General features: G+C 42.3%; 1 protein-coding gene across 16 annotated transcripts in view; it reads left to right on the plus strand.

The window, feature by feature from the left end:
- The window catches only part of gramd1bb (GRAM domain containing 1Bb), a 429,520-nt gene that overhangs the window by 253,260 nt on the left and 148,261 nt on the right, over positions 1-27,999 (plus strand). Inside the window, exon 1 of one of the 16 annotated variants that reach the window (XM_034168043.1) lies at positions 8,410-8,871. The exons of the other annotated variants lie outside the window; for them this stretch is intronic. Within the exon in view, the coding sequence (XP_034023934.1) occupies positions 8,849-8,871 (23 nt within the window). The 5' untranslated portion in view covers positions 8,410-8,848. Of the gene's footprint in view, positions 1-8,409; positions 8,872-27,999 lie in introns of those variants that run through there. 16 annotated transcript variants of the gene reach the window in all.

Genomic DNA, 27,999 nt, shown 5'->3' on the forward strand with positions numbered 1-27,999 from the left:
AAAGGCCATCTGAAACAGCTGCACCTTGATCCGTGTGCATTCTTCTTACATAGTAATGGATGCTACCGGTGTTATTCCGTTGCAGTCCCTATAACGTCTTTATATCAGCTCTGCCTGCCTAATCCTTGTGCATGCACATTGTGTGCTCATGTCCATGTCCTCAGCATGAATTCATTCACTTCTCCGTTCATCTTCTGAATAGCAAGGCAGCAAGGTTGCAGCTCAAGCTGGCCATTAAAATGAATGACACTTGAAAAGATGATTTTATGTTTGTTCCAAAAATGCTCATGAATGATGTGGAACATTTATACAGCCCCTTTGCACCCAGCTCTGTGGTGTGCACTGATAATTGCTAGTGCCTTGGTATTTCACGCATTTTAATGTGTTTATGGCATTTCAAATACAAAAAGAAAACTGCCAATTAAACTCATTATTTACAGGTATTATACCAAAGGGGCTGATTATATATGCAACCCAACATCTTGGCTTTTATATTTTTAATTATTTTTTTTTTTTCAAATTGTATAGATTTACTTTCAGCTTGAGTCTAAGGAAGATAATTTTAGAAATTTTTATATTGAGAAGCCTGATTTACTTTTTGTATTTGAAATGCCTTAAACAAATTAAAATGCTTGAAATACTAAGGGGCTGAATACTGTGCAAGGCACTGTAGCAATGGGTGAACTATAACATAATCATCATCTGCTTGATCCTGCTTCTCACACTCAAACATCTTGAAGACCACTCAGACATGTAAAAAGCTACTGGGTGAAATAACGATGAAGAAGCCAACCATCACTTACGGCTGCACAACGTGCATTGTCATCACTCTGGCCAAGGACCTCAACAGGGGCCCATTGGCCAGTGTTAGAACTTTTTTCCTTCTTTTCATCCTTTTGTTCCATCTCTTTCACACACTCTTCTTCCACTGTTTTGGACCCCCCCAATCAATTCTGGTATCAGTCACCCAAGCGTCCTGTACACTCTGAACTCATCACATCATTAGCAACAAGTGTTAACAATTTTGAGTCATTGTGTGTAAACTGTGACATCTGTGCTGTAATTGTGTGCAACTGCTGCCACTTGTGGATCTCATTAGAAAAGCATCACAGTGCAAAATGTATTTTAGTAAGTGAGAGTGTTGAAAGATTGGCCTAAAAAGAGTAAATGAGAGCCATAAATTGTATGTAACTACGGCAAAAGTTTGCTTGCTGTTGCTAAAAGGTAGATTGGTTCAATAAATGTCTCCAGGGCATTTTGTGGAGAGAATGTGGTTCAGTGTTTTAGTAATCCAGAAAACCTTTAATAGAAAGTGTTGGATTATTTTTCAGTCCTGGATGTGCTCATATAAAAAATTGTTTTTTTTTTTTTTTTTTTTGCCCACTTTGCATCAGGAAGCACAAATTAGGTTCAGATTGACACTTTCACCAAATTGTGTCTTAACAGAGAATTGCATTATGAATTGCAGTTGCAATACATGTCTTACTAAACATTTTGCATGAATAAACGGAACAGGCAAGTGCACATTTCAACCCTGTGTCGATTGTAGTCTTTATATGTGAAATACAAAAAACGTACAATTATAGTTAATTCATTTGTTTTAATATTTTAGCACCAGACCACTGCAGCATTTCAAAGCATTTCTTTTGAATCATTTCCGTTTTTAAGCTACAGTAACTGCAGTTGTGCATTCTACGGAATGGCCTGGCAGCCTTTGAAAACGTATCATTTACATTTTGTATGTTATACTGATTCTGCCGGTTTACGTAATTTTATGCCACCTTTAAATGGTAAATAAATTGGTAAATGGACTGCATTTATTTAGCGCTTTTCCATCTGTGTCATACGCTCAAAGTGCTTTACAATAATGCCTCACATTCACCCTGATGTGAGGGTGCTGACATACAAGGCGCTCACTACACACTGGGAGCAAGTAGGGGATTAAGGACCTTGCTCAAGGGTCCTTAGTGAATTTCCAGTCAGGCTGGGATTTGGACCGAGGATCCTCTGGTCTCCAGCCCAACGCTTAACCACTAGACTATCACTTACCCTATAACCCACCCAGTAGACCAAAAGCCACACACTCTTTGATAAATCATGCAAATAAGGCTGAGAATAAGCCTTGTCTGTTTTATGAACTCAGCCCAAAATACGAGGTCTGTTAGAAACCTATACGACCTTTTTATTTTTTGCAAAAACCATATGGAACAAGCAGATAGTTCAGGCATCAGACTAATAGTTGATAAACATATAAAATATAAGTTCTTTCAGCTTGTCCTTAGATCCAACATGTAGACCCGGATGCCCTTCCTGATGCAATTACGCGTTACATTGAGAATGGCAGGGGTAGAATCATTAAAATTAATTGATTAATATTAATCACCAGTGATGTGTGACTACTAATGCAAATTAACTGAACAAGCAGCTTCTGTTTTCAAGAATAGTGCCTCAGGACATTGTCATTACCTTGTTTGTGTCGTTATTCAATATCCTTTAAAAGATAGGATGTCTGTAAACGTTTAAATACATGTAACCATGAACTTGTTAAACAGATTGTCAGAGAAGGCCAAACAGTTTGCCATTTCTGCTAGTAGAGAGTTTTTTGCATTTGGTATGGTTGCAACCGTAATGAGGAACAATTTGCATGCAGTGCTTGAAGAATATTGAACAGGATGAATGTGCTTCACCACGGCCGAGTGCATGTGGTCAGATCCACTATTGTTCTTTATGACAGCATCCAATTATAAATTGACTGGTCGTTTACAGTGTGACCCCACTGGTCCGAGGAAAAGATTAAGCACAGACAACAATGTTTAGATTAAACCTGTGCAGGTTTTCCCTATATGATTATATAAAGGCCTGTTGAACTCTCAGCCAAAACCCTGGCCTGATATTTTTGGAAAGTGCACTTTAAATGAAAAGAGTCGAGTTATTCCTGTTTTGAACAGTTCTATCCGTCTCTGTTGCTACAGGTAGTAGCATTAAACGTATAAATATTTCGCTGATAGGTAATGCATCAGAATGGTTTTCAGAGTTAAACCTTTTGAATGTAAAAGCAGTGACATCCACACAGGAAGGAGTGTTACAGTGAAAGTTATAGCATATTTGTGGCCCATGAGTAAAGTAACTATGGTTGCCACCAGTCCCTTAAAATAAAGAATTGTCTTTTATTTGACAGTTAATTGTTGCGTCCCGTATAGAATCAATATGGGACGTAAATTGTTCCGTATTTTCATAAATGTCCCACACACATTCAAAAACATCAAAACTGAATAATGAACAATATAAAACACAGGAAATATTAAGGGCTGCCAATGTCATCTCTGTACCTTGCATCGGATCCTGTAGTGAGGAAACTCACTAAAAACGTTTGCAAATGTACAAGCAAAAACGAAGCAAAAACGTTTGCAAATGTACAAATGTGAGTGGGAAGAGTTTTACTCCTGGCTTGACGGTGTTAGTGGCAGTGGGTACAAGGCAAACAAGTATTTTTATTTCCTCTTAAAGTAAAAGTATGACTAAATGTTTTTTCAAAATTAAATATACCACTCGTTGGGTGGTGGTAGTGGCCCTGAGGAGCGTGGTGGGCGTCCTTTGTTTTCTTTTCTGAAAGGTGGCAACCCTAAATGTAACAGTACCAAGTTGATGTTCACTAATGTTTTCTGAAAAACAGATTCAGAGTGCTGTCTTCCACATGCCGTAGAGGTGCACAGGACACAGAGCACATTTTTACCCTCAGCCCCCCCCACACCCACACACTACTTGTACCTAAAAAAGATGACACCCCCTCCCCCCAAAAAAAGAATAAAGTTACTTTTTTTTTTTCTTTGATTGTCAAGTAAATGTGTTATTATGACTTTATTTAAATCAAATCAAATCAAATCAATTTTATTTGTATAGCGCCAAATCACAACAAACAGTTGCCCCAAGGCGCTTTATATTGTAAGGCAAAGCCATGCCATAATTACGGAAAAACCCCAACGGTCAAAACGACCCCCTGTGAGCAAGCACTTGGCGACAGTGGGAAGGAAAAACTCCCTTTTAACAGGAAGAAACCTCCAGCAGAACCAGGCTCAGGGAGGGGCAGTCTTCTGCTGGGACTGGTTGGGGCTGAGGGAGAGAATCAGGAAAAAGACATGCTGTGGAAGAGAGCAGAGATCAATCACTAATGATTAAATGCAGAGTGGTGCATACAGAGCAAAAAGAGAAAGAAACACTCAGTGCATCATGGGAACCCCCCAGCAGTCTAAGTCTATAGCAGCATAACTAAGGGATGGTTCAGGGTCACCTGATCCAGCACTAACTATAAGCTTTAGCAAAAAGGAAAGTTTTAAGCCTAATCTTAAAAGTAGAGAGGGTGTCTGTCTCCCTGATCCGAAGATATGATGGGACCTGATTATTCAAAACCTTATAAGTAAGAAGAAGAATTTTAAATTCTATTCTAGAATTAACAGGAAGCCAATATGGGTGAAATATGCTCTCTCCTTCTAGTCCCTGTCAGTACTCTAGCTGCAGCATTTTGAATTAACTGAAGGCTTTTCAGGGAACTTTTAGGACAACCTGATAATAATGAATTACAATAGTCCAGCCTAGAGGAAATAAATGCATGAATTAGTTTTTCAGCATCACTCTGAGACAAGACCTTTCTAATTTTAGAGATATTGCGTAAATGCAAAAAAGCAGTCCTACATATTTGTTTAATATGCGCACTGAATGACATATCCTGATCAAAAATTACTCCAAGATTTCTCACAGTATTACTAGAGGTCAGGGTAATGCCATCCAGAGTAAGGATCTGGTTAGACACCATGTTTCTAAGATTTGTGGGGCCAAGTACAATAACTTCAGTTTTATCTGAGTTTAAAAGCAGGAAATTAGAGGTCATCCATGTCTTTATGTCTGTAAGACAATCCTGCAGTTTAGCTAATTGGTGTGTGTCCTCTGGCTTCATGGATAGATAAAGCTGGGTGTCATCTGCGTAACAATGAAAATTTAAGCAATGCTGTCTAATAATACTGCCTAAGGGAATCATGTATAAAGTGAATAAAATTGGTCCTAGCACAGAACCTTGTGGAACTCCATAATTAACCTTAGTCTGTGAAGAAGATTCCCCATTTACATGAACAAATTGTAATCTATTAGATAAATATGATTCAAACCACTGCAGCGCGGTGCCTTTAATACCTATGGCATGCTCTAATCTCTGTAATAAAATTTTATGGTCAACAGTATCAAAAGCAGTCCTCTGCAGATGATCAGTTAGCTGTTTTACAACTACCCTTTCAAGAATTTTTGAGAGAAAAGGAAGGTTGGAGATTGGCCTATAATTAGCTAAGATAGCTGGGTCAAGTGATGGCTTTTTAAGTAATGGTTTAATTACTGCCACCTTAAAAGCCTGTGGTACATAGCCAACTAATAAAGATAGATTGATCATATTTAAGACCGAAGCATTAATTAATGGTAGGGCTTCCTTGAGCAGCCTGGTAGGAATGGGGTCTAATAGACATGTTGATGGTTTGGAGGAAGTAACTAATGAAAATAACTCAGACAGAACAATCGGAGAGAAAGAGTCTAACCAAATACCGGCATCACTGAAAGCAGCCAAAGAGAACGATATGTCTTTGGGATGGTTATGAGTCATTTTTTCTCTAATAGTTAAAATTTTATTAGCAAAGAAAGTCATGAAGTCATTACTAGTTAAAGTTAAAGGAATACCCGGCTCAATAGAGCTCTGACTCTTTGTCAGCCTGGCTACAGTGCTGAAAAGAAACCTGGGGTTGTTCTTATTTTCTTCAATTAGTGATGAGTAGTAAGATGTCCTAGCTTTACGGAGCGCTTTTTTATAGAGCAACAGACTCTTTTTCCAGGCTATGTGAAGATCTTCTAAATTAGTGAGACGCCATTTCCTCTCCAACTTACGGGTTATCTGCTTTAAGCTGCCAGTTTGTGAGTTATACCACGGAGTCAGGCACTTCTGATTTAAGGCTCTCTTTTTCAGAGGAGCTACAGCATCCAAAGTTGTCCTCAAAGAGGATATAAAACTACTGACGAGATAATCTATCTCACTCACAGAGTTTAGGTAGCTACTCTTCCCTGTGTTGGTATATGGCATTGGAGAACATAAAGAAGGAATCATATCCATAAAGCTAGTTACAGCGCTTTCTGAAAGACTTCGGTGATGCTGTGCACTGACTTCGTACTTCCATAAAAAAAAGACTTCGTGGAGTTCCTCAGTCCAGCCAAAAATCACATCAGCTTTTTATCTGAACAGCTCTTACATCCAGATGGCTTACAGCAGAGTGGATTGTGTGTGTGTGTGTGTGTGTGTGTGTGTGTGTGTGTGTGTGTGTGTGTGTGTGTGTGTGTGTGTGTGTGTGTGTGTGTGTGTGTGTGTGTGTGTGTGTGTGTGTGTGTGTGTGTGGTACAAGAACTAGCACTGTCAGTTAGCTCAATCAAATCATCGTCCCGTTTGTGTCATTGTCCCACGTGCGTGCGCTCACACAACCGGGACAGCACTTGTGCCCGTGTGTACTACTAAAAAAAGAAAAAAAACACTGTGTACTTCCTCAGTGCAGTGAAAAAATCCAGCTTTTCATTCTAATGTCCTGCTAACAGCCTTCAGACAGCTTAGGATGCAGTGGATTTGTTTTGTGTGTGTGTGCGCAGAGTGCAATGGTACCAAACATGGAACCAATTTTGCACTCTAAATGGATCCAAATTGTACTCTAAATGCAATGCAACACAAATGGGACAAATATTCATACTTTTGTCCACATTTATTTTTATATGTATTTGTTAATACTGTTATTGTAGGTTTAACTACGCTATTATACTTTATACATTAATTACCGTTTTAGTTTATCTTGTTAGCTTGCTAGGTACGGTTGGCTTATTAATGGCTAATTTAGCTCTTCTAACTAAAACTAGCTTATTTTCATTATTTACAATTTTATTTTACATGGTGTAGATTTTTAATGATTTATCAGTTTGTGTTCTTTTAAAGATATCAACATATAGTTCCATAGTTCTTAGGTTTCCATTTGATAGCATACAGATTATACTTTTTATTTTCCTGTAGTATGCTAGCAGAGTTACTTTAGATAGATACCAATACACATTACATCATAGCTTCTGTTTCTATAATGAAATAGCCATATTTATAGCTTAGCCTACTAACTATAATTTAATTTTACTACTAGTCTACATACTAAATTACCTATACTACAATCTTCTCCTGTATTTATATTTAGGTTTTAATACCTACTCCTGTATATTATGTAGTACCATATTTATTGTATATGTTTATTATCCTTAATATTTAAATGTAACTTATATATATGATGTCTTATCTTTCTTATGTCTTATTTATTATTGTATATACTTTTTTCTTGAGCCGCTTGGGTGGGTAGGGAGAGTTCCCATGGGATAAAGTTTTTCAACCTACCATCCCTGGTTCTCAAGGCCAGGCACCTAAGTGACTCTACTCTACTCTTTTCTACTCTTCTATTTTACTCTTCCTTTTTAGATATGTAAATATACCTTAGTATACTGGCATAGTTCCACCTTAGAAATGGAATATAATATATAAGATATACCTTACTGAATTTTCATGTGACATACAAAGCACCAATCAAATGACAAGTGTCCACTCAGCTGTGATATAACAACTGATGATCTGCTGTGCCGACCCCCAACAACAGCAGCTGAAACTAAAGAATGATTTCATATTTTAACACTGTCAACAGTACAACTTTTAATTAATGGTTTTGCTGAGTACATTCTTGTGTTGTTTCAAATCATATAGCTTTGATTTGTATTGCTGTAAGTGATTTTTAATTTCTTCCCATTTTAGTTTTAGTTTGTTCCAGCTGCTATGGCTTAAAATGTCTTTCTTCTTTAAATGCCAACAGTCTCTCAGACCAGATTCCTGGCCACTAGGCGAAGAAGGATGTCACAGCTGAAACTCTTGCATTAATTCACATTTGAAATGAACAAGAGGATATACATCAAGAACACATTCTCTAATTTAGGCAGCTGAGTCAACATGGCGTCATCCTGATTCATCATGTGTGCATGAATGACACATACACAGCAGATAGAAGTACTTCAGTGCATTAAGAGATTAACAGCGTGAGTCGCTGGCCTTGATCAGAGCTGAAGACCGACATGAGAAAGAAGCACTGCAGCGGGTGCACGGCATAAGAGGTGGAGATGGGACTGGATACCGTACCATTGAGGAACGGGCCAGCTAGGATCATCTTGGATAGAAATAAGAGAAAGAGAGCCATCTAGGGAGGAGCAAACAGAGAGCTGGAGGGAGGGAGGAGGGTACAGCTCCTGCGCCTGCTCACTGTGAGTCCAGCAAGTGCAGTTTTCATCCGCAGCAGCGGCTTAGAGGGACAGGAACACTTTGAGCAGGCGACCACAAGTGACAACTCAATAGAAGTTGGAAAGGAAACAGTCAACGGCCATGTTGGAATTTATTTCCTATTGCTCATCCTTCTTGACGTGCCGCGTGCTGTAGGCCTGTTAATATTACACTGCAGGTCACCTCCTTATCTTTAGGGAAGACTGAAGAGCCCAAGGGGGGTGTGAATTTCTGGCACAACTGCTCAGCACTGCGGCACCTTTCTCGTGAAGGGAAGGAGAGTAAAGCAGAGAGTCATCCTTCCGGACTTTGGCCATCAGCTGCCTCTGCAGCACTTCTCCTCTCAGCTCTTGTGCATCGCTCCTGCTCGGTGTATGGGAGGTGAGGATTTTGCAGGGAGTCAGTCAGGATGCGGCGGTGTGAACGGGCAGCTCAGTGCCCAGAACACGCTATGGACATCAGATACCCCTCACACTACAAATGAAAGGCTTCAAGCTTGCCTGGTAAGACTGGACATATCGTCAAAACTGTCTTTGTTGTGTTTTTCTGTGTGAGGTGAAAATAAAGTTGTTTAGTTGCTTTATGTCTTCCTGCAGCAGGAGTGAGATGAGTGAGGCTGCTTTTCTGTTGGACTGCAGAAATCAGATTTTTTCTGTTTTTATCTCCAGTACATCATTGTTGATATGCAAACCTGCAGGTAGTCTTCTTTCTGTACCGTTTTGCACCAAGGGCTAGATTAGGACAGCAGTACAGGCAGCGGGCTACCTCACTGTCACTGTGGCGACTCTGCTCCCCTCTGGCGGACTCTCTGTGAGAGGAGCAGCTGAGGAGAACCATCACGTGGTTGCCTGGAAAAGAGCAGACACATGCTCCCTGTCTTTCCACAGCCTTCACTCTGTGGTTCTTCCTCGTCTTCCTGCTCATCTCTCACTGACAGTCGTATCCACACGTAGGTGGGCTTAACTCATGTTTTTTTTTCTTTACCTTGCTTTGCAACAGTGTGTGCCGTCTGCCTCACTGTGCACTTTTCCTTCATCCCTCCTGCCCCCCCCCCCCCCCGTTTGTTTATGCTCCTCCCCCTCTTCTCGCTTGGTATTTTTAGAGACGAATTACAGACCACTGAAGGAGGAAAAAAAACAGAGGGGGAGCAGTTTCAGCAACGTGCGTCCCATTTCTTTTCTCCTCACTTTCATGAGGGTTTCTTTTATCCCTGCAGACTCGGTCTCTCTTTCATTTTATCTTTTTTTTATTGCTCCCTCTTGCTGGATTTCTACACTCAAAAACTGACTCATTGGATTGGATTGGATTTCCATCTAAAAAAATATATGTAGTCCCAACTAAATTAAATTAAATTATCTTGCAAGGATGTGCTTTTTCTGAGTTGGGGCTACATATATTTATTGTATGGTAATCCTGCACATAACTGAATTGAGTTCATCCAATGAGTCATTTTTTTGAGTGTAGGCTTCTTTTGTATCTCACAAATGCCGGGCTCAAACTAAATCATTGCTGTTGTGTTGTCTGTTGATTGTGCATTCATTCATTTTCTAAACCTGGTTACTCCAGTTAAGGGTCATGTGGGACTGGAGCTTATCTCAGTGGTCATTTTGTAAAAGGCGCGGTATACACTGGACAAAATCAGTGTTGTATTATCATTATTTATAATAATCACGGACTATGTTTACATGCAGCCAATACCCCTTTCATAACCAGAATATTAGCAATAACCCAGTTGCGCACGGCCATGTAAACACCCGCAAAAACCCGAATATGCTCATATTCCAGTTTTTAAAAACCCGAATATGACCCCTGGGTTACTCCTTTTCTAACCCAAATATCAGGTCATGTAAACGTGCATCGGAATATCCCCATAGAAAGGAACATTATTTTGTGTTCTGCGCATGTCCTGTCCACAAGGAATCTTGGTCTTTTGAGTACGGCAACTACTTGTATGCAGCGCGCGCAACCCACCGGACACCACAGAAGCAGAGGTAAACAAGTATGGCAAAATCCAGACACGGCAGCATAGCACCACACTTTTGGAGTGAGGAGGAAACTGAATACTTCATTAGTATCGTGAAAGACATGAATATAATGTCTTTTACTGATGGAAATGATGCACATTTGTGTCATGACGTTCTCTGTGCATCTGGACGTTGTCCATGCGTAGCTGTTTAGATGGGGATATTCCAAATGATACCAATGACCATGTATACAGGAGTACCTCTGTCAGCTTAAGCATGTAAATGGGTTATTCCTAATGATTCAGGAACTGGAATATTGACCTTAACCTGAATATTAACAGCATGTAAACGTAGTAACTGTTTCTCAGAGCAAAAAGGCACAATTTCATATGACTTGACCAATCAACAGAAAGATCTTCAGATGATTTTTGATGGCTGGTCATAATTACTTTACCTCAAATGTAGTAAAACCAGGTTGCATGAATTAACAGCTAGTATCCATATAAAACTATTTTAATATACCTTCCAGGCTATTTGTTTTAAACTAGATATTCTATAACATGTTTTGTTGTGGGCTTACAGGTATTTATAAAATAATATATATGGTGGGTTTTTGTTGTTGTTGTCTGTGCACAAAGCAGTGCAACGCAACTGGTATTGCAGTTTTCCACCCAACAAAGTTGTGGCTTTCACAGTTAGCACCATTAGCAAGTTCTTTTAATGGCAAGCATGCTTCTGCTCATCTGTGCACCTGTGGACACATTGGTCTAAAAATTTGGTGTTGTCAGGTGCAGTGCAGGTGGAATGTGATTGTAAGGAGGCAGAAAGTGGTTGAACCATAGACATTCTGTTATGTGTCGGACGCAGTCAGAGAACCGACCAGCGTTTGACATTAGGACCCAGCATAAAATAAGCAGAGCATGGTTCAAAGAATAACAGAATTTAATGACATAACAGTGAGTGCTTAACAAATAAGTGCGCGGTCTGGCGAGGTGGAAAGACGGTGCGCTCCCAGCAGCACAAACGGTCCGGAGTCAGAACAGTTCGGACCCAAGGACCCCGCCGACACCCCCCAGGTGGCCGCGACCAACCGAGTCTGTGAAAGAAGAAACCATCATGTGAGTCCACCACTCCACACACAGAGAGACCACTCAAAGGTGTACATAATCAGCAAACACTTCCTGGCTTAATCACCAATCAGCTTCCCACCCTGCAGGCATGGAACACCCAGTTCAATTCTCCACTGCAGTGGAAGCTGATTAAACGACTAACATAACAGCTCAATATAATAAGGTGTGAGTGACACCATATCTACTGACTGTACTCATCTTAGTCACAAAACCTAAAGTACCTCAAGAAGTGTGCTGACGAGCGTGAGACCTCACCCCCTCCTCTTTCACAGACCATGGCATCAAACCTGGTACGGTCTCTACGTCCATGATGATGAGATGGTTCTCTAAACGTCGATCTCACCCGTCTGGTCACAAGATCGAGTCTTTGGCAAATACACACTGTGTACTCCAGACTTAAATGCAACCATGCCCCAATCCATATAGATGCACCACAGCTGTGAGTCCTGACGAGCTGCACATGACCAGCCTCAGGTGATCAGGGTGAGGTCCTAATAACTCAGCCACACAGCCACTCAGTCCTGAACGCATGCCACCTGGAAGGAAAAACAGAAGACAGAAAACAGAAGACAGAAACAAAAGCCAGCCAGGCACCCCAGCCACACAACACATTTAGATGTCCCACATAAGTGGCTTATGCACCTACTTCCAGCAACAATACTTTATCTGCTGATGTTCATGGCACACAGTGTTGCCAGCAAAACTGGCAAAACTGTGCTGACAGTCGCAGACCCCATCATCAGTGTATTTAGCAGTGACAGCATATTATGGGAGTATAGTGGAAAACCTCATGTGGTGCAGCATGAGAGAATTTTAAAAAACCTGATATTTTGAGAGATAAGTTTATATGACAAAAAAATCCATCAAAAAAATTCTCTTCAATAAACGTCACAAATTTATGACAAACATAATCTCTGCTTTTGGTTATTGCATGTTATGCCCACAACACTCTCATGACTGTTGAACAGTTTGTGCGCACATTTTCCTTTAATTGTGCACACAAATTAATAAAAGATGCTCTCAAATTAATAAAACGTGCGCACGTTTTCCTGGCCGTGATAATTCGTGCGCACGTTTTCCTTTAATCCGTTTTCATTTAATCGAGCCCTTGAATTAATAAAACGTGCGCATGTTTTCCTTTCGTTCAAATTTAACTTCATAATATGACCTAAATTGTCATCCTCATGACACTTCGTCCTCAGCATCCTTTTTAATGTGCTTAAACTCCATGATGCCATGCTGGGCAGCTGGAGTTCTCTGTATGTCCTTGTGCGCCCAAACCATGATGATATACCCTGACCAGATCCATTTCTAATGGGGAAATGTATCACACTGTCTGCTGGTTTGTTGACTAATAGTCAACGTGCCCACAATATCATAAAATGAGCGCACAATATAATAAAACATGTGCACGATATAATAAAACGTGCGCACATTCTTTCCACATGCAAAACATTTTGCGATGACACTTCCAGGGCTCCATAGTTCCTCTCTCTCTCTCTCTCTCTCTCTCTCTCTCTCTCTCTCTCTCTCACTCTGTCATATTTGTATTATAAACCAGTTACCATTTGTTTTATTGTACACCTGTGTAGTTAATAAATAAAATAATCTTAACGGACGATTTGTTCGCGTGCATGTGAAAAAAAAAAACTGAGGTGAGAGCAGCAGCGGCACACTCTCCCCAGAGAGGAATTAAGAGTCTGACACATCAGAGGAGCAGTTTTAAGGTTGATATAAGACTGACTTTTGGTTATGCAAGCAACTTTTTTTTGGTGCAAGTAATTTTTTTGTTACTAGCACCAGTGTAGGTAGGTTAAAAAATGTATTTTGACCCCTTTTTTACTGGCATTTGTTCTCATGCTCTTGTTTTAATTAGTATTTTTGTGTGTGTGTGTGTGTGTGTGTGTGTGTGTGTGTGTGTGTGTGTGTGTGTGTGTGTGTGTGTGTGTGTGTGTGTGTGTGTGTGTGTGTGTGTGTGTTATTGATTATTTCTGAAGCATACGTATATCTGCACAAAATTCAGAAAAACTATGGAGGCATGAAAAAATTCAAACATTGAAAATGGTTATTCTAATGTGACAAAAATGACTAAGCTCCATTATTTTTTACCTTAGGTGAAGTTATAGGTGTAGAATATGTTTGTCACAGTGCATGCATTGACAGTAATGTGTCAGTCATTTTTTTTAAATTACTAACCAATTTCTCTTAATGGGAGAAATTATTTTCAATTCTCTACTTCTTCTATTCCATCGTCATTGTGTTTCATGTTTTAAATATATCTTCTTGCTGTAATTGTATGAAATTGCTATTCCCCTGATGTAAAGTGCTTTGAGCTGAATTTATTTTATGAAAGGTGCTCTGATTACTAATTTTGTTATTAATGCTTGTGTGGACGGTGCATCCAGAAAGTATTCACAGCACAGCACTTTTTCCACTTTTTATGTTACAGGCCTTATTCCAAAATGAATGACATTCAGTTTTATTTCTTTAAAATTCTACACGCAGTGCCCCGTAATAACAATGTGAAAAAGCTTGTTTTTTTATTTAGATTTTTGCAAATTTATTAAAAATAAAAACAAATAAATCACATGCACATAAGTATACACAGCATTTGCCATGAAGCTCAAAATTGAGTTCAGGTGCATCCTCTTTCCACTGATCATCCTTAAGATGATCAGCTTAATTGTCCACCTGGTGTAAATTCAGTTGATTGGACATGACTTGGAAAGATACACACCTGTCTACATATAAGGTCCCACAGTTGACAGTGCATGTCAGAGCACAAACCAAGCATGAAGTCAAAAGAATTGTCTGTAGACCTCTGAGACAGGGTTGTCTCCAGGCACAAATCTGGTGAAGGGTACAGAAACATTTCTGCTGCTTTGAAGGTCCCAATGAGCACAGTGGTCTCCATCATTCATAATTTTGGATCCACCAGGACTCTTCCTAGAGCTCACCGCCCATCTAAACTGAGTGATCGGGGGAGAAGGGCCTTAGTCAGGGAGGTGACCAAGAACTTGATGGTCACTCTGTTAGAGCACCAGCATTCCTCTGAGGAGGGAGCAGAACCTTCCAGAAGGACAACCATCTCTGCAGCAATACACCAATCAGGCCTGTATGGTAGAGTGGCCAGACGGAAGCCACTCCTTAGTTAAAGGCACATGGCAGCCCACCTGGAGTTTGCCAAAAGGCACCTGAAGAACTTTCAGGTCATGAGAAACAAAATTTTCTGATCTGATGAGACAAAGATTGAACACTTTGGCGTGAATGTCAGACGTCATGTTTGGAAACCAGGGACCACCCCTTGAAGCACGGTGGTGGCAGCATCATGCTGTGGGGATCTTTATTAGTGGCAGGAACTGGAAACTAGTCAGGCTTGAGGGAAAGATGAATGCAGCAAAATACAGAGACATCCTGAAGGAAAATCTGCTCCAGATCGCTCTTGATCTCAGACTAGGGCGATGGTTCATCTTTCAGCAGGAGAATGACCCTAAGCATACAGTGAAGATATCAAAGGAGTGTCTTCATGTCTTCAGGACAACTGTGTGAATGTCCTTGACTGGCCCAGCCAGAGCCCAGACCTGAATCTGATCGAACATCTCTGGAAAGATCTGAATATGGCTGTGCACTGACACTCCTCATCCAACCTGAAAGAGCTTGAGGTGTTGATAAAAGGAATGGGTAAAACAGCCCAAGGATAGGTGCAGCAACCTTTTGGCATCATATTTAAGAAGACTTGAGGCTGTAATTGCTGCCAAAGGTGCATCAACAAAGTATTTAGCAAAGGCAGTGAATACTTTTGTATGTGTGATTTCTTTTTTTTTTTTTTTATAAATTTGCAAAACTTATTAAAAAAATCATGTCATTATGGGGTGTTGTGAGTAGAATTTTGAGGGGAAAAAAATGAATGTACTCAATTTTAACAACAAAATGTGGAAAATGTGAAGCGCTGTGAATACTTTCTGGGTGCCCAGTAGCTCCCACCACTGAGCAAAAGAAAGATCCATTCAAATAAAACAAAGTATTGCACCAAGAGAAGATCCTTTGTACAGTATCTTGCCTGTTAACTGTCTTGTTGATCCAGTACAGGCATAAAAAGTGATTGTTGATGGCCTCAAATCCAGTCAAACTATTTGTATTTGCTCTGTCAACAGTAATATGAAACATCCAGACAATACTTTAAGAGGGATGGTTTCATTGGCTTGGAAACAACTCCAGCCTCACAGATTAAGGATTGCATCACCAGACTGTCCACAAGTCACATTCAAGTTCACAGCAGGAGGTCTGCAGTGAAGAGAAAAAAAAAACCCTCCTGGCCACACCTTTGTCTCTCTATCTCTCATCCCCCTTTCTTTTTTCCATTGCATCTTTCCCACAAACCATTTGTCATCACTGATTACACTCCATACCATTCACATGCACACAGTTTTGCCTGCTCCCCCTCACCTAGTAACACTTTTTTAATCTTCTGTTGTTTAAATGTGAGCAGATGTCTGAAACCTGTTATTTTCCTTTATGTAACACTATGTATGATGTATTCCTCAGGATGGTTATTCTCAGACTGGAATTACAGCCACTTTTATACACAGCCCCTGATATTTCAAGGGCCAAAAGTAATTGGACACACTAGCACAATTGAAATTCTAAGAATTATTATCAATCCTTCAATGAAAATCTTTTACAGTCAACTTTTGCCTGAAGTCCACATCAAATCAAGTTTCCTCCCATGAGATGCCATACTCAGTCTGCAGCCTTCTTCAGTTGCTGATCCCACTGATTGACTGTCCACATTATATAAAGCAAGTGACCAGATCTGATCTGTGCCACCATGTGGTAATCCTCATTTCTGTTATACACATTGGTTGCCCATAGTAATTGCATAGTACCCAGCAGGGTATGTGGGTGGAGCATGGAGTGGGATATTTGCAAGCAACTGGGGTGTCACCTTGAGGCTCCTTGACACTTGCATGACTTTGATGCACTCACTTGAACGCACTGTCGTGCAGGAGAGAAACTCGTCATTAATGGGTGTAGACTTAATGTGACTGGGGCGCCGGCAGGTGCAATTGCGCAAAGAGAATTTTGAAATGTTCAAAAAATCTTTCATGCGTAAATGTTGTGCAACAAACATCAAGTGGTAGAGAATGTTGCGCGAGCTACTTGCTAACACTACGTGCAGCTCGTAAAGTCGAGTAAAGAAGTGAACAGTGTGAGTGGTTGCGTCAGCACACCGCATCACAGCACAGCTCATCTGAATGATTATAACGAGATGTTAAATCTATCATGAACATACTTTTACAGCTGCGCACAAGAGTGGAAGAACATGCATCTGTTTTACCAAGCCATTACAAGAGAAACATGACAAAAAAATTACCTTTTTGAGGGCTCCAAATGCTTTCTCCACCTCATTCAGCACACGCGCGAGAGAAAAGCAGCAGCTAGAGCGCTCTTTTGGGATTCCAGAAGCGATTAGAGGGGTTTTCAACAGCTAATTCGGACAGAAAATGATTCATCTGCTACACAATAATTATTTTCTATACACAGTGTCCAGCGCACAATGCATGGCAGCCAGTGGAACAAAGCACGGTATCCAGCTAGGAACACAGCAGGTGGGATTGTCACAACGATGTGATTTCAGAGCAACGCAACGGTACTCAACATGACTGGAAGCCACACCCTCACAATACAATGTTACCCGATGCCAATTTATGATCCCTGCTGTGTTCCATTGTTCCCGAAGTATAAATCACGCAGGATTGTTTTTATACCGTGTACACAATGCAGTAAAACTACACGCTCAAAGAGCACAGAAAAAAAATGCTGCTGATTGCAGCTACAGCTCCTCACTCTTCGCTCACAAATGTGTTTAAATAAAGTCCATAAAAGAATAAGTCAGACTACCAGAGCAAGAATTTTAGCTGAGGAAGCTTCTGTGATTTGAAGCGAAACGTCCTCACGTCAAGCAACCCAGTCCAGTCGAAGATTCAAGCTTCTCTACTGTGGAAACCACCTGGACAACTGAGAGCCTACACAGAAAAGTCCATAAAAGTCCTGCTCACAGACTGATTGCCAGAGACAGAACATGTCCACATCCAGTAAAAAGTCCGGACATCTCCGGTCCACTCAGGGACGATTCGTTCACGCACAAACATGTGAACAATTAAAAGTAAGGGAAAAAAAACTGTCTGGCAGCTGCAGTTTCTCGCTCTTCCCTCAAATTCTCTCATCATTCTGTTAAATAAAGTACAAAAAAGGACATAAGTCCTGCTCACATACTGATTGCCAGAGACAGGACATGTCCACATCAACTCCAGATATCTCCATATTTACTCACGGACTATTCATTCGTGTGCACATGCGTGTGCATCTCGCGGTCAAAGGAGGAAAGATAAACTATAACAGAACTCAGAGCGCAGAATGCAGCTCAGCACAAGAACAAATATAAACTAGAAGAGAAAACAGAGTGCACAGTCTGTCTGCAGCCAAACTGTGCACTCTGACTTCTCTGTGCAGAGAAGTGTCTGAATCATCATCCGAATGTCTGAATCATCATCCGAATGGTTTCCACCTGGCTGTCGCCCAGTTTCTGGCAAAATTTGATGCGGCACTGCTCCAGTTGTTCCGTCTTTTTCCTTGAAATGAAAATCCGCCGAGCGCACTACACACGTCCTCACACAAAGGCTGCTTACCAGAATATGATGCAATCAACAAGCGTGAAAAAGTTCACGCATGCGCACGAAGGTTCAAGGTTTGTTCATGCAATCAATCAATCAATCAATCAATTTTTTTTATAAAGCGCCAAATCACAACAAACAGTTGCCCCAAGGCGCTTTATATTGTAAGGCAAGGCCATACAATAATTATGTAAAACCCCAACGGTCAAAACAACCCCCTGTGAGCAAGCACTTGGCTACAGTGGGAAGGAAAAACTCCCTTTTAACAGGAAGAAACCTCCAGCAGAACCAGGCTCAGGGAGGGGCAGTCTTCTGCTGGGACTGGTTGGGGCTGAGGGAGAGAACCAGGAAAAAGACATGCTGTGGAGGGGAGCAGAGATCGATCACTAATGATTAAATGCAGAGTGGTGCATACAGAGCAAAAAGAGAAAGAAACAGTGCATCATGGGAACCCCCCAGCAGTCTACGTCTATAGCAGCATAACTAAGGGATGGTTCAGGGTCACCTGATCCAGCCCTAACTATAAGCTTTAGCAAAAAGGAAAGCACACGTGATTCAAATCCATCAGGTTTTTGCAAAAAATAAAAAGGGCCGATACTTTTCTAACAGACCTCGTAAACATAAATTTTTAGTGGCTTATATTAAATGAAACAAAACACACACACTCATCCTCAACCACTTATCCAAGATCGGGTAGTGGGGGGCTGGAGCCTATCCCAGGCCTATACGAAAGGCCTGGAGCCTATACGAAACAAAATAGTTACTGCCTAAATGAAATGAAATGTAACATTTATAAATCAACTGCAGTCTGCAGGGATACCTAAAGTCTGGGCAAAGCCTTCAGGAAGTGAAATGCATATTGTCAGGTTGGTGAATCCACATGAATACGACCAGAATCATTATTTAGAATTTAACAAATTTATCAGCAGCTATTTTGATGACATATGATTTATGTCACTTAACCACCAAACATGATAAGCATTCGCAGTTTCTCAGGCATAAAGATTTGCTGTTTGTCTGTTATTTTATGATTATTAATTGAATATTCTTGACTGTTGCTGAGCTGATCAGCATGAAATCCTGATTGCCATTTTTGTAATTTTTTGGCATTTTAATGGAATAAATCATTGCTAATTTTTAAAAACAAAAATCAATTCATTGAGGGCTGTGCACCACAGGGCGCTGGACTGACCATGAGGTGCCCTGGCTGAAGCTGATGCAGCGGCCCATGGACCACCTTGCTGAGGGTGACCTATCTGAGCAACTGCACTGTTTTTGGAATGCAGTCTTCCATGAACACAGCTTTTACAAGACTGAAGCTAACGAGACGGTGGATGACACTGGCCCTGCACTCCAGGGTTCTGGACTTATCGCACGACGCCCTGCCTGTGGCGCCAATGACTGCATGCTCTCCTCAATGATGCACTTTGTTTTTGATGCTGTTCTGTGTTTTCTGTTTCTTCACCTTGGTAAAACTTTGTAAAAACCTTGTAATGGGAAATGCACAGGAGTGGTGTCTGTAGACAACAGGATGCTGGACTGACCGCGAGATGGCATGCTTGACTCTGATGCAGCAGATGTTTTAAATTCCTGTTTTCTGTTTCTTTAGCTTTGTAAAACTTTGTGTAAACCTTGTTACTGTTAGAATGGCCTAAGCAGTGGGTCACCCTTCTGAGTTCTGCTTGAGGTTTCTTCCTCAATATCACCAGAGGGAGTTTTTCCTGATCACTATCGCCTGTGTGCTTGCTCTGGGGGGGGGTTGGCAGGGTTAGATCTTACTCGTGTGATACGTCTTGAGGCAGCTTTGTTGTGATGTGGCGCTATATAAGAACATTAACTCAATTCTGTTTTCACAAAAGTAAATGAAGAGTATGTTTTATTGTTTATTTAGGAGGGACATTTGGCAGATAAAAAAAATGCAGCACTGGTCAGAGAGTTGATCTGTTGGATGATGATGTGGGAGCATTTCCTTCAGCCTAATTTTCATTACTAATGGACTAAAAGGTCTGTGATAAAATAGACTTCTCATTAGCCTGTAATACACTTCTATTTTAGTGCAGCTGGTGAAAATAATGAGGTCATTTTCCATTTATCATTTAAAACCACATTCACAACCTAAATCAAATCAGTGTACATTTTAATTGTTGAATGTTTGCTGACCACACCTAGTCTTATTGTAAAAAGCACTTTTGTGTACGTATTCAACCACCTGACATTGTTGTTCTTATCCAGTGAATGCACATTAAGAATCCATATATTTTACTATGTTCACTGTTAGGCAGTTCTCATGTTTCATTGTGTTTACTAAACTGCATTAGCAATCAAATATGAAAATGCTGTATCATAATAATGTACTGCTGAGGCCCATTATAGTTTGTTTCCAACAAAGATAGGTGTATGAAATACTTAACCTCATCTTGATGTTTTGGCTGCTGCCATTTTTGCTTTTGGATTGCTTTGTTTGACTGTAAAATGTCCAAGAGTTTTTGGCATTAAAAAAAATGGAACAAGCTGAAATTTTCAGGATAGTTCCAGAAAAATGTGTAGAATCACAAATAAGTGATCAAATACCCCTTGTGGCTTTTTTTAAAAATCCAAGATGGGCACCATTTCACTTATTTTTACATATCCTTAAAAACCTAATTTATGTCTAAATGTATGGATTAAGAAACTACAATAGTTATCGAGAGGTATTGAGTATTGGAAATGACAAAAACTAAGGTGGTATATATACTGGAATCCAAAATGCCTGCCATTGTATTTGTATGTTTTACATACTTATAAAATATGCAAATGGACTGAACCACTTAAATCAGGTATCAATCAATCAATTTATACCTGATTTTTAGTAGTTCAGTCCATGTTTTAAAGCATGCAACATTCAGTTCAAATCATTTTATTCATGTAGCCCCAAATTACAACTTAAATTGCTCCAAGGCGCTTCACAAGGGTAAGGTCTAACCTTACCCACCTCCCAGAGCAAGTAAATAGGAAACAGTGGTCAGGAAAAAAGTTCTTCAGTTGTTTTGTTTGTAGGAAGAAACCTCAAGCAGACCAGACTCAAAGGATTGATCAACTGCTTTGACCGTACTAAGAATAAGAAAGCTCAAATAAACAAAATTCAACAACGAATTGTCAAACATAGATAATGGAACTAAGCATCCAGGTGTTATTAACTTATTAAAGTAAAAAAAAAAAAAAAAAAAGCCACAAGGGGGATTTTAAGGGTATGAGATTCTACACAGTTTTCTGGACCTATACTAAAAAAAAATCAGCTTGTTCTGAAAAATATAGCTTGAGCTGAAGCTTTTGGAGTAAAAATAGATTAGCATACACAAAATAAAATTTCACAAAAACAAACATATAATGCATGTAATGGAATTAACCTGTGTTCATTCCATTAAATTTTGAAACACATACAAAATATACACACGTTCTCATTAATATTAAGAGCTGAGATGGTACTACTCTTGTTTCCACTGCATTGCAATGTGTATTTAAAGATTTTCCAGTGTCTACGCATAGTACATTGACAATAATGCTACATTCACATGTTGGGTGTAAGTGGCTGACTGTCAGCAGATGTTCCATTGTTTTAAATGAGATTATGATGGAAAATGATTCCACCTCTGGCTCTGAGTGTGGCAACTGTGTACCACAATGGTACTAAATTTTAACTTGTTTGCTTGCCACAAGCAACAAGAACAAACCAGATGCTGTTTTCTTACTGATAGTGTTTTCTGGCTCTGTCTGTAACGATGCACCAATCCTCAATTTTTCACTTCCCATCTGATCCCGATACCTGAATTTGGATATCTGCCGATACCGATACTTTTCCGATCCGATATCAGAGCTCTGTTTGCTTTAATATTATTATCAATATTGTTGATTTTATATGAGGATTTTCTTAAAAAAGGAGACCTGAAAGTTCAGTTACAATTTGCCAGAAGGTGTATCTGAGATGAAAGCCTAGATTTGATGTTTTGGTGAAAGAATTAAGTACTTTTATTTTTTTTATAGACTTTTATAGCCTTATTTTATAGACTTAAAGAGAAAAGACAACACTCTGTCTCTCCCTCTCTCTCTACCTCCCTCTCTCTCTCTGTCTCTCTCTCCCTCCCTCTCTCTCTGCCAATCCACCCGAATCCACCCACGCTCCAAAATCAGTGCTGTCGCTGCTGCCAACATGGCAATTCCCAAATACGGGCTTTGTATTGGCTGTTTCGGGTCTCTATAAAAAAAACTTGTGGTTGATGTCATGTAGACTTTGTCCAGTTTATATACAATCTCGTTTTTATAATTTGTATTATATTACACAGGGCAATTAAACTATAACCTCACAAAAAGTACTTTTTTTTTAAGCTTCCATCAGAGCCAGGCCTTCCTGTTTTAATACAATGCTGTGCAAAATACCAAAACTCTATTGTAGCTTTCAATGAAGCAAATTATTTTCTTTTTCTTTAACATTGAAATTGACCACGCTTCACATCATCACTCCAATGTGCCACTGCAAACAAAGGAATTCTGCAATGATGACCAATATGGCGCTTTTTTTATACCGCCAACGTGAACACAGCATCTTATTGTTTGTGTTCGCATACATTTATATTAGGATTTATTTTAATTAGTAACATCAGAAGACATTAATGCTGCATTCCCATTATGCCGATATGTCGTAGATTAGGGTTCATCAACCCTGCTCCTGGAGTGCACCTGTCCTGCAAGTTTTCCAACACTCACTACTTCACCAATGGCTAATTATCTCAGTCAGACATGCTCAGCCATTGAAGAGCTGCAGTAGACTTTATATCAGTCATTCTTGTCATATTAGCGTAGGCTAAGCTCACTCACTGGAAAAATAAAAAATTTAAAACCCTAATGTGTCAGTAGACCACTGATGCAGAGAAATGTCTGCTTAACAGGAATATTGATATGATTGCACTGTTCTATGTGGAAGCGGTGGCTTAAAGTCAGACTTGTAACCACAAGGTTATAGGTTTAATTCCTTGACCAGAAAGAAAAAAACCTATAAACATCCTTGACCATGGTCCTTAAACCCCAAACTGCTCCTGGTAAGAACTTGAATGCCTTGCTTGGTAGCACCCAAACATCAGTTTATGGGTTAATATGAGGTGTCACTGTAAAGCACTTTGAGCATCTGCATCAGATAGAAAAGTGCTACATAATTGCAGTTTATATAATGGCTGAGTGGATCCTTGTGATTTGATTGGTGCTTTGTATGTCACATGATGGATTATTCGTCCCATTTGTGTTGCATTTAGGCTCCAATTTGGTTCCATTTAGAGTGCTAATTTGGTTCCATACATTTGGTACCATTGCACTCTGCACACACCTACACACACACACACACACACAAAATGAGCACACGTATAAAACAAATCCACTACACTCTCTGGAGGCTGTTAGCAGGAAGTTAGAATGAAAAGCTCGACTAATTTCTGACGTGATTTTTTTTTTTTTTCTGCACTGAGGATGTACAGTCTTTTTTTTGTTGTTGTGTTTTTTTCTTTCTTTGTAGTACATGCACGCACAAGCGCCGACCCGGTTGTATGAGCGCACACGTGCGGGACAACACAAGTGATACGATTTGATTGAGCTAACTGACAGTGCTAATTCTTTGAACACACACACACACAAAATCCACTCTGCTGTAAGCTGTGTAGATGCATGAAGAGCTGTTTAAATGCAAAGCTGACATGATTTTTGACTGGACTGAGGAACTACATAGTCTTTTTTTTTTATGGAAGTCCGAAGTCAGTGCACTGCATCACCAAATTGGACTTAAGGGCCCGGTTCTACTGGGGAGAGGATTAAATGCACATGAATTAAGTACACAAAGTACGGGCATTCGTTGTCATCCGTCCATCCATCCATTTTCTGCCACTTATCCTAGGTCGGGTCACGGGGGCAGCAGCTCAAGCAAAGCTGCCCAGACCTCACAATCCACACACACCTCCCCCAGTTCTCCAGGGGAACCCTGAGGCATTCCCAAGCCAGCTGAGAGACATAGTCCCTCCAGCGTGATCTGGGTCTTCCCCGGGGCCTCCTCCCGATGGGACGTGCCCGGAACACCTCTCTAGCGAGGCGTCCAGGGGGCATCCGGAAAAGATGCCCGAGCCACCTCAGCTGGCTCCTTTCGACGTGGAGGAGCAGCGGCTCGACTCCGAGCTCCTCCCGAGTGACAGAGCTCCTCACCCTGTCTCTAAGGGAGCGTCCACCCAACCTGCAGAGGAAACTCATCTTGGCCACTTGTACTCGCGATCTTGTTCTTTCGGTCATGAGCCAAATCTCATGACCATAGGTGAGGGTCGGAACATAGCTCGATCGGTAGATCAAGAGCTTTGCCCCCCTGCTCAGCCCTCTCTTCACCACGACGGTCCGATACAGCGACCGCATCACTGCAGACGCTGCACCGATCCATCTATCGAGCTCACGCTCCATCCTTCCCTCACTTGTGAACAAGACCCCAAGATACTTAAACTCCTCCACCTGAGGCAAGGACACCCCACCGACCTGAAGAAGGAAAGGCACCTCTTTCCGGTCGAGAACCATGGCCTCAGATTTGGAGGTGCTGATCTTCATCCCGGACACTTCACACTCAGCTGCAAACCGCCCCAGTGCACGCTGAAGGCCCTGGTTTGACGAAGCCAACAGGACCACATCATCCGCAAACAGCAGAGATGAGATTCTGTGGTTCCCAAACCAGACCCCCTCTACACCGTGGCTGTGCCTACACAATTCTGTCCATAAAGGTAATGAACAGAACCGGTGACAAAGGGCAGCCCTGGCGGAGGCCAACGTGCACTGGAAACAGGTTTGTCTTACTACCGGCAATGCGAACCAAGCTCCTGCTGCGGTCGTACAGGGACCGGATAGCCCTTAGCAAAGGACCCCGAACCCCGTACTCCCGGAGCACCCCCCACAGGACGCCTCGAGGGACACGGTCAAACACGTTCTCCAGATCCACAAAGCACATGTGGACTGGTTGGGTGAACTCCCATGAACCCTCAAGCACCCGATGGAGGGTGTAGAGCTGGTCCAGTGTGCCGCGACCAGAACAAAAACCACACTGCTCCTCCTGAATCCGAGGTTCGACTATCGGTCGAATTTTCCTCTCCAGCACCCTGGAATAGACCTTCCCGGGGAAGGCTGAGGAGTGTGATCCCCCTGTAGTTGGAACACACCCTCCGGTCCCCCTTCTTAAACAGAGGGACCACCACCCCGGTCTGCCAATCCAGGGGTACTGTCCCCGACCGCCACGCGATGTTGCAGAGACGTGACAACCAGGACAGTCCCACAACATCCAGAGACTTAAGGTACTCGTCCACCAAGGAGCTTTCTGACCACCTCGGTGACTTCTGCCTGGGTGATGGACGAGTCCACCTCTGAGTCCCCAGTCTCTGCTTCCTCTTCGGAAGATGTGACGATGGGATTGAGGAGATCCTCGAAGTATTCCTTTAACCACCCAACAACATCCCCAGTCAGGGTCAACAGCTCCCCACCCGCACTATAGACAGTGTTGGCGGAGAGCTGCTTCTGCCTCCTGAGGCGTCGGACAGTTTGCCAGAATTTCTTCAAGGCCGGCCGATAATCCTCCTCCATGGCCTCTCCAAACTCCTCCCAGACCTGAGGTTTTGCCTCTGCGACTGCACAGGCTGTAGCACGCTTGGCCTGGTGGTACCTGTCAGCTGCCTCCGGGGTCCCACCTACCAACAAAGACAAGTAGGACTCCTTCTTCAGCTTGACAGCATTCCTTACATCTGGCGTCCACCACCGGGTTCGGGGATTGCCACCGCGACAGCCACCAGAGACCTTGCGGCCACAGCTGCAGGTGGCCACATCGACAATGGAGGTGGAGAACATGGTCCACTCGGACTCCATGTCTCCAACCTCCCCCGGGATCTGGGAAAAGCTCTCCCGGAGGTAAGAGTTGAAGACCTCGCTGACAGAGGGTTCCACCAGTCATTCCCAGCAGACCCTCACGATACATTTGGGCCTGCCAGGTCTGAGCAGCTTCCTCTGCTCCCAGCAGATCCAGGTCACCACCAGGTGGTGATCGGTCGACAGTTCAGCTCCTCTCTTTACCCGAGTGTCTGAGACACGTGGCCAAAGGTCAGATGATACAACTTCAAGGTCGATCATCGACCTCCGGCTCAGGGTGTCCTGGTGCCACGTGCACTTATGGACACCCCTGTGCTCGAACATGGTGTTCATGATGGACAAACTGTGACTAGCACAGAATCCAACAACTGAACACCACTCGTGTTCAGATTGGGGAGGCCGTGCTTCCCAATCACGCCCCTCCAGGTCTCACTGTCACCGTCCACGTGGGCGTTGAAGTCCCCCAGGAGAACAATGGAGTCCCCGGTTGGAGCACTATCTAGTACCCCTCCCAGAGACTCCAAGAAGGTTGGGTACTCTGCACTGCTGCTTGGCCCATAGGCCGAAACAACAGTGAGAGACCTGTCCCCAACCCGAAGGCGTAGGGACACGACCCTCTCAGTCACCGGGGTGAACTCCAACACATGGCGACTGAGCTGGGGAGCAATAAGCAATGCTACCCCAGCTCGCCGTTCCCCCCGTGAGTAACGACAGAATAGTGGAGCATCCAGCCCCTCTCCAAGAGTTGGGTACCAGAGCCCAAGCTGTGCGTGGAGATGAGCCCAACTATCTCTAGTCGGTACCTCTCAACCTCTCGCACAAGCTCAGGCTCCTCCCCCCCCCAGCGAGGTGATGTTCCACGTCCCAACAGCCAGAGGCTGTAAGCGCAGACCGGGCCGCCGGGCCACCCGCCCTCAACTGCCACCCAGTCCTCTCTGCACCCGACCCCCATGGCCCCCTCTGCCGGTGGTGAACCCACAGGAGGGCGGGCCCACATCGTTCTTTCGGCTGAGCCCGGCCGGGCCCCGTGGGCTAAGGCCCGGCCACCAGGCACTCGCGTGTAAGCCCCAACCCCAGGCCTGGCTCCAGGGGTGGGGCCCCGGCTCCACCATACCTGGCGACGTCTCGGTCCTTCATTTTGTGTTGGTCATGGGAGCTTTTGAACTGCCCTTAGTCTGGCCCGTCACCTAGGACCTGTTTGCCATGGGAGACCCTACCATGGGCACGAAGCCCCCGACAACATAGCTCCTAGGATCTTCCAGGAACGCAAACCCCCCCACCACGATAAGGTGGCAGTTTGAGGGGGAGCATTCGTTGTCGTCCGCAACAAAAATGGCCAAAAATGAAAAATGTCCCAGTATGAATTACAGATATATTAATAATATATAGAGAATATATGATGAACAATCACGGTTGTATAACGCATGTAGTGAGGAAACGGATCCGACACATCGAGATTATCACGCCAGTATTACGGGTGTATTATGAATGCATCACACACGTGTTGCGCCTGCACGGCATCTGCATTGCGGTCATTAAAGAAGCGCACTTGGACCACAGCATCCAGCGCAGAGTACGTGGCAGCCGGTATAACAAAGAATGGCATCCAGCTGTGAACACAGCGCATCTGATTTGCATCCGCCACAAATCAGATGCAAAGCAGACGTAATAAAAACGCTTTATTTGTGGCCAATCTGTATGCAGTCGCTATAACTTATTTTAGTTTGTGATGTGAACATGATGGGCACGCAAAATATCCGTTTTACATACTGTCCCAGTCCGCTGCCAAGCTGCAAATCCCTGTCAGTTGCGGATATCAGCAGATGACGGTGGATATACAACGCATAGATTGAGTATGTATTGTGTATGTAAGGCGTATGTTATCCGCAGCCAAAATTTTGTGCAGGTCAAAAATTCTGGTAACGGAAAAATGTGCTTCTGCGGAAAATTGCGGACATGTG

This window comes from Thalassophryne amazonica, chromosome 4, assembly GCF_902500255.1.
Source record: "Thalassophryne amazonica chromosome 4, fThaAma1.1, whole genome shotgun sequence".
Lineage (NCBI taxonomy): Eukaryota > Metazoa > Chordata > Actinopteri > Batrachoidiformes > Batrachoididae > Thalassophryne > Thalassophryne amazonica.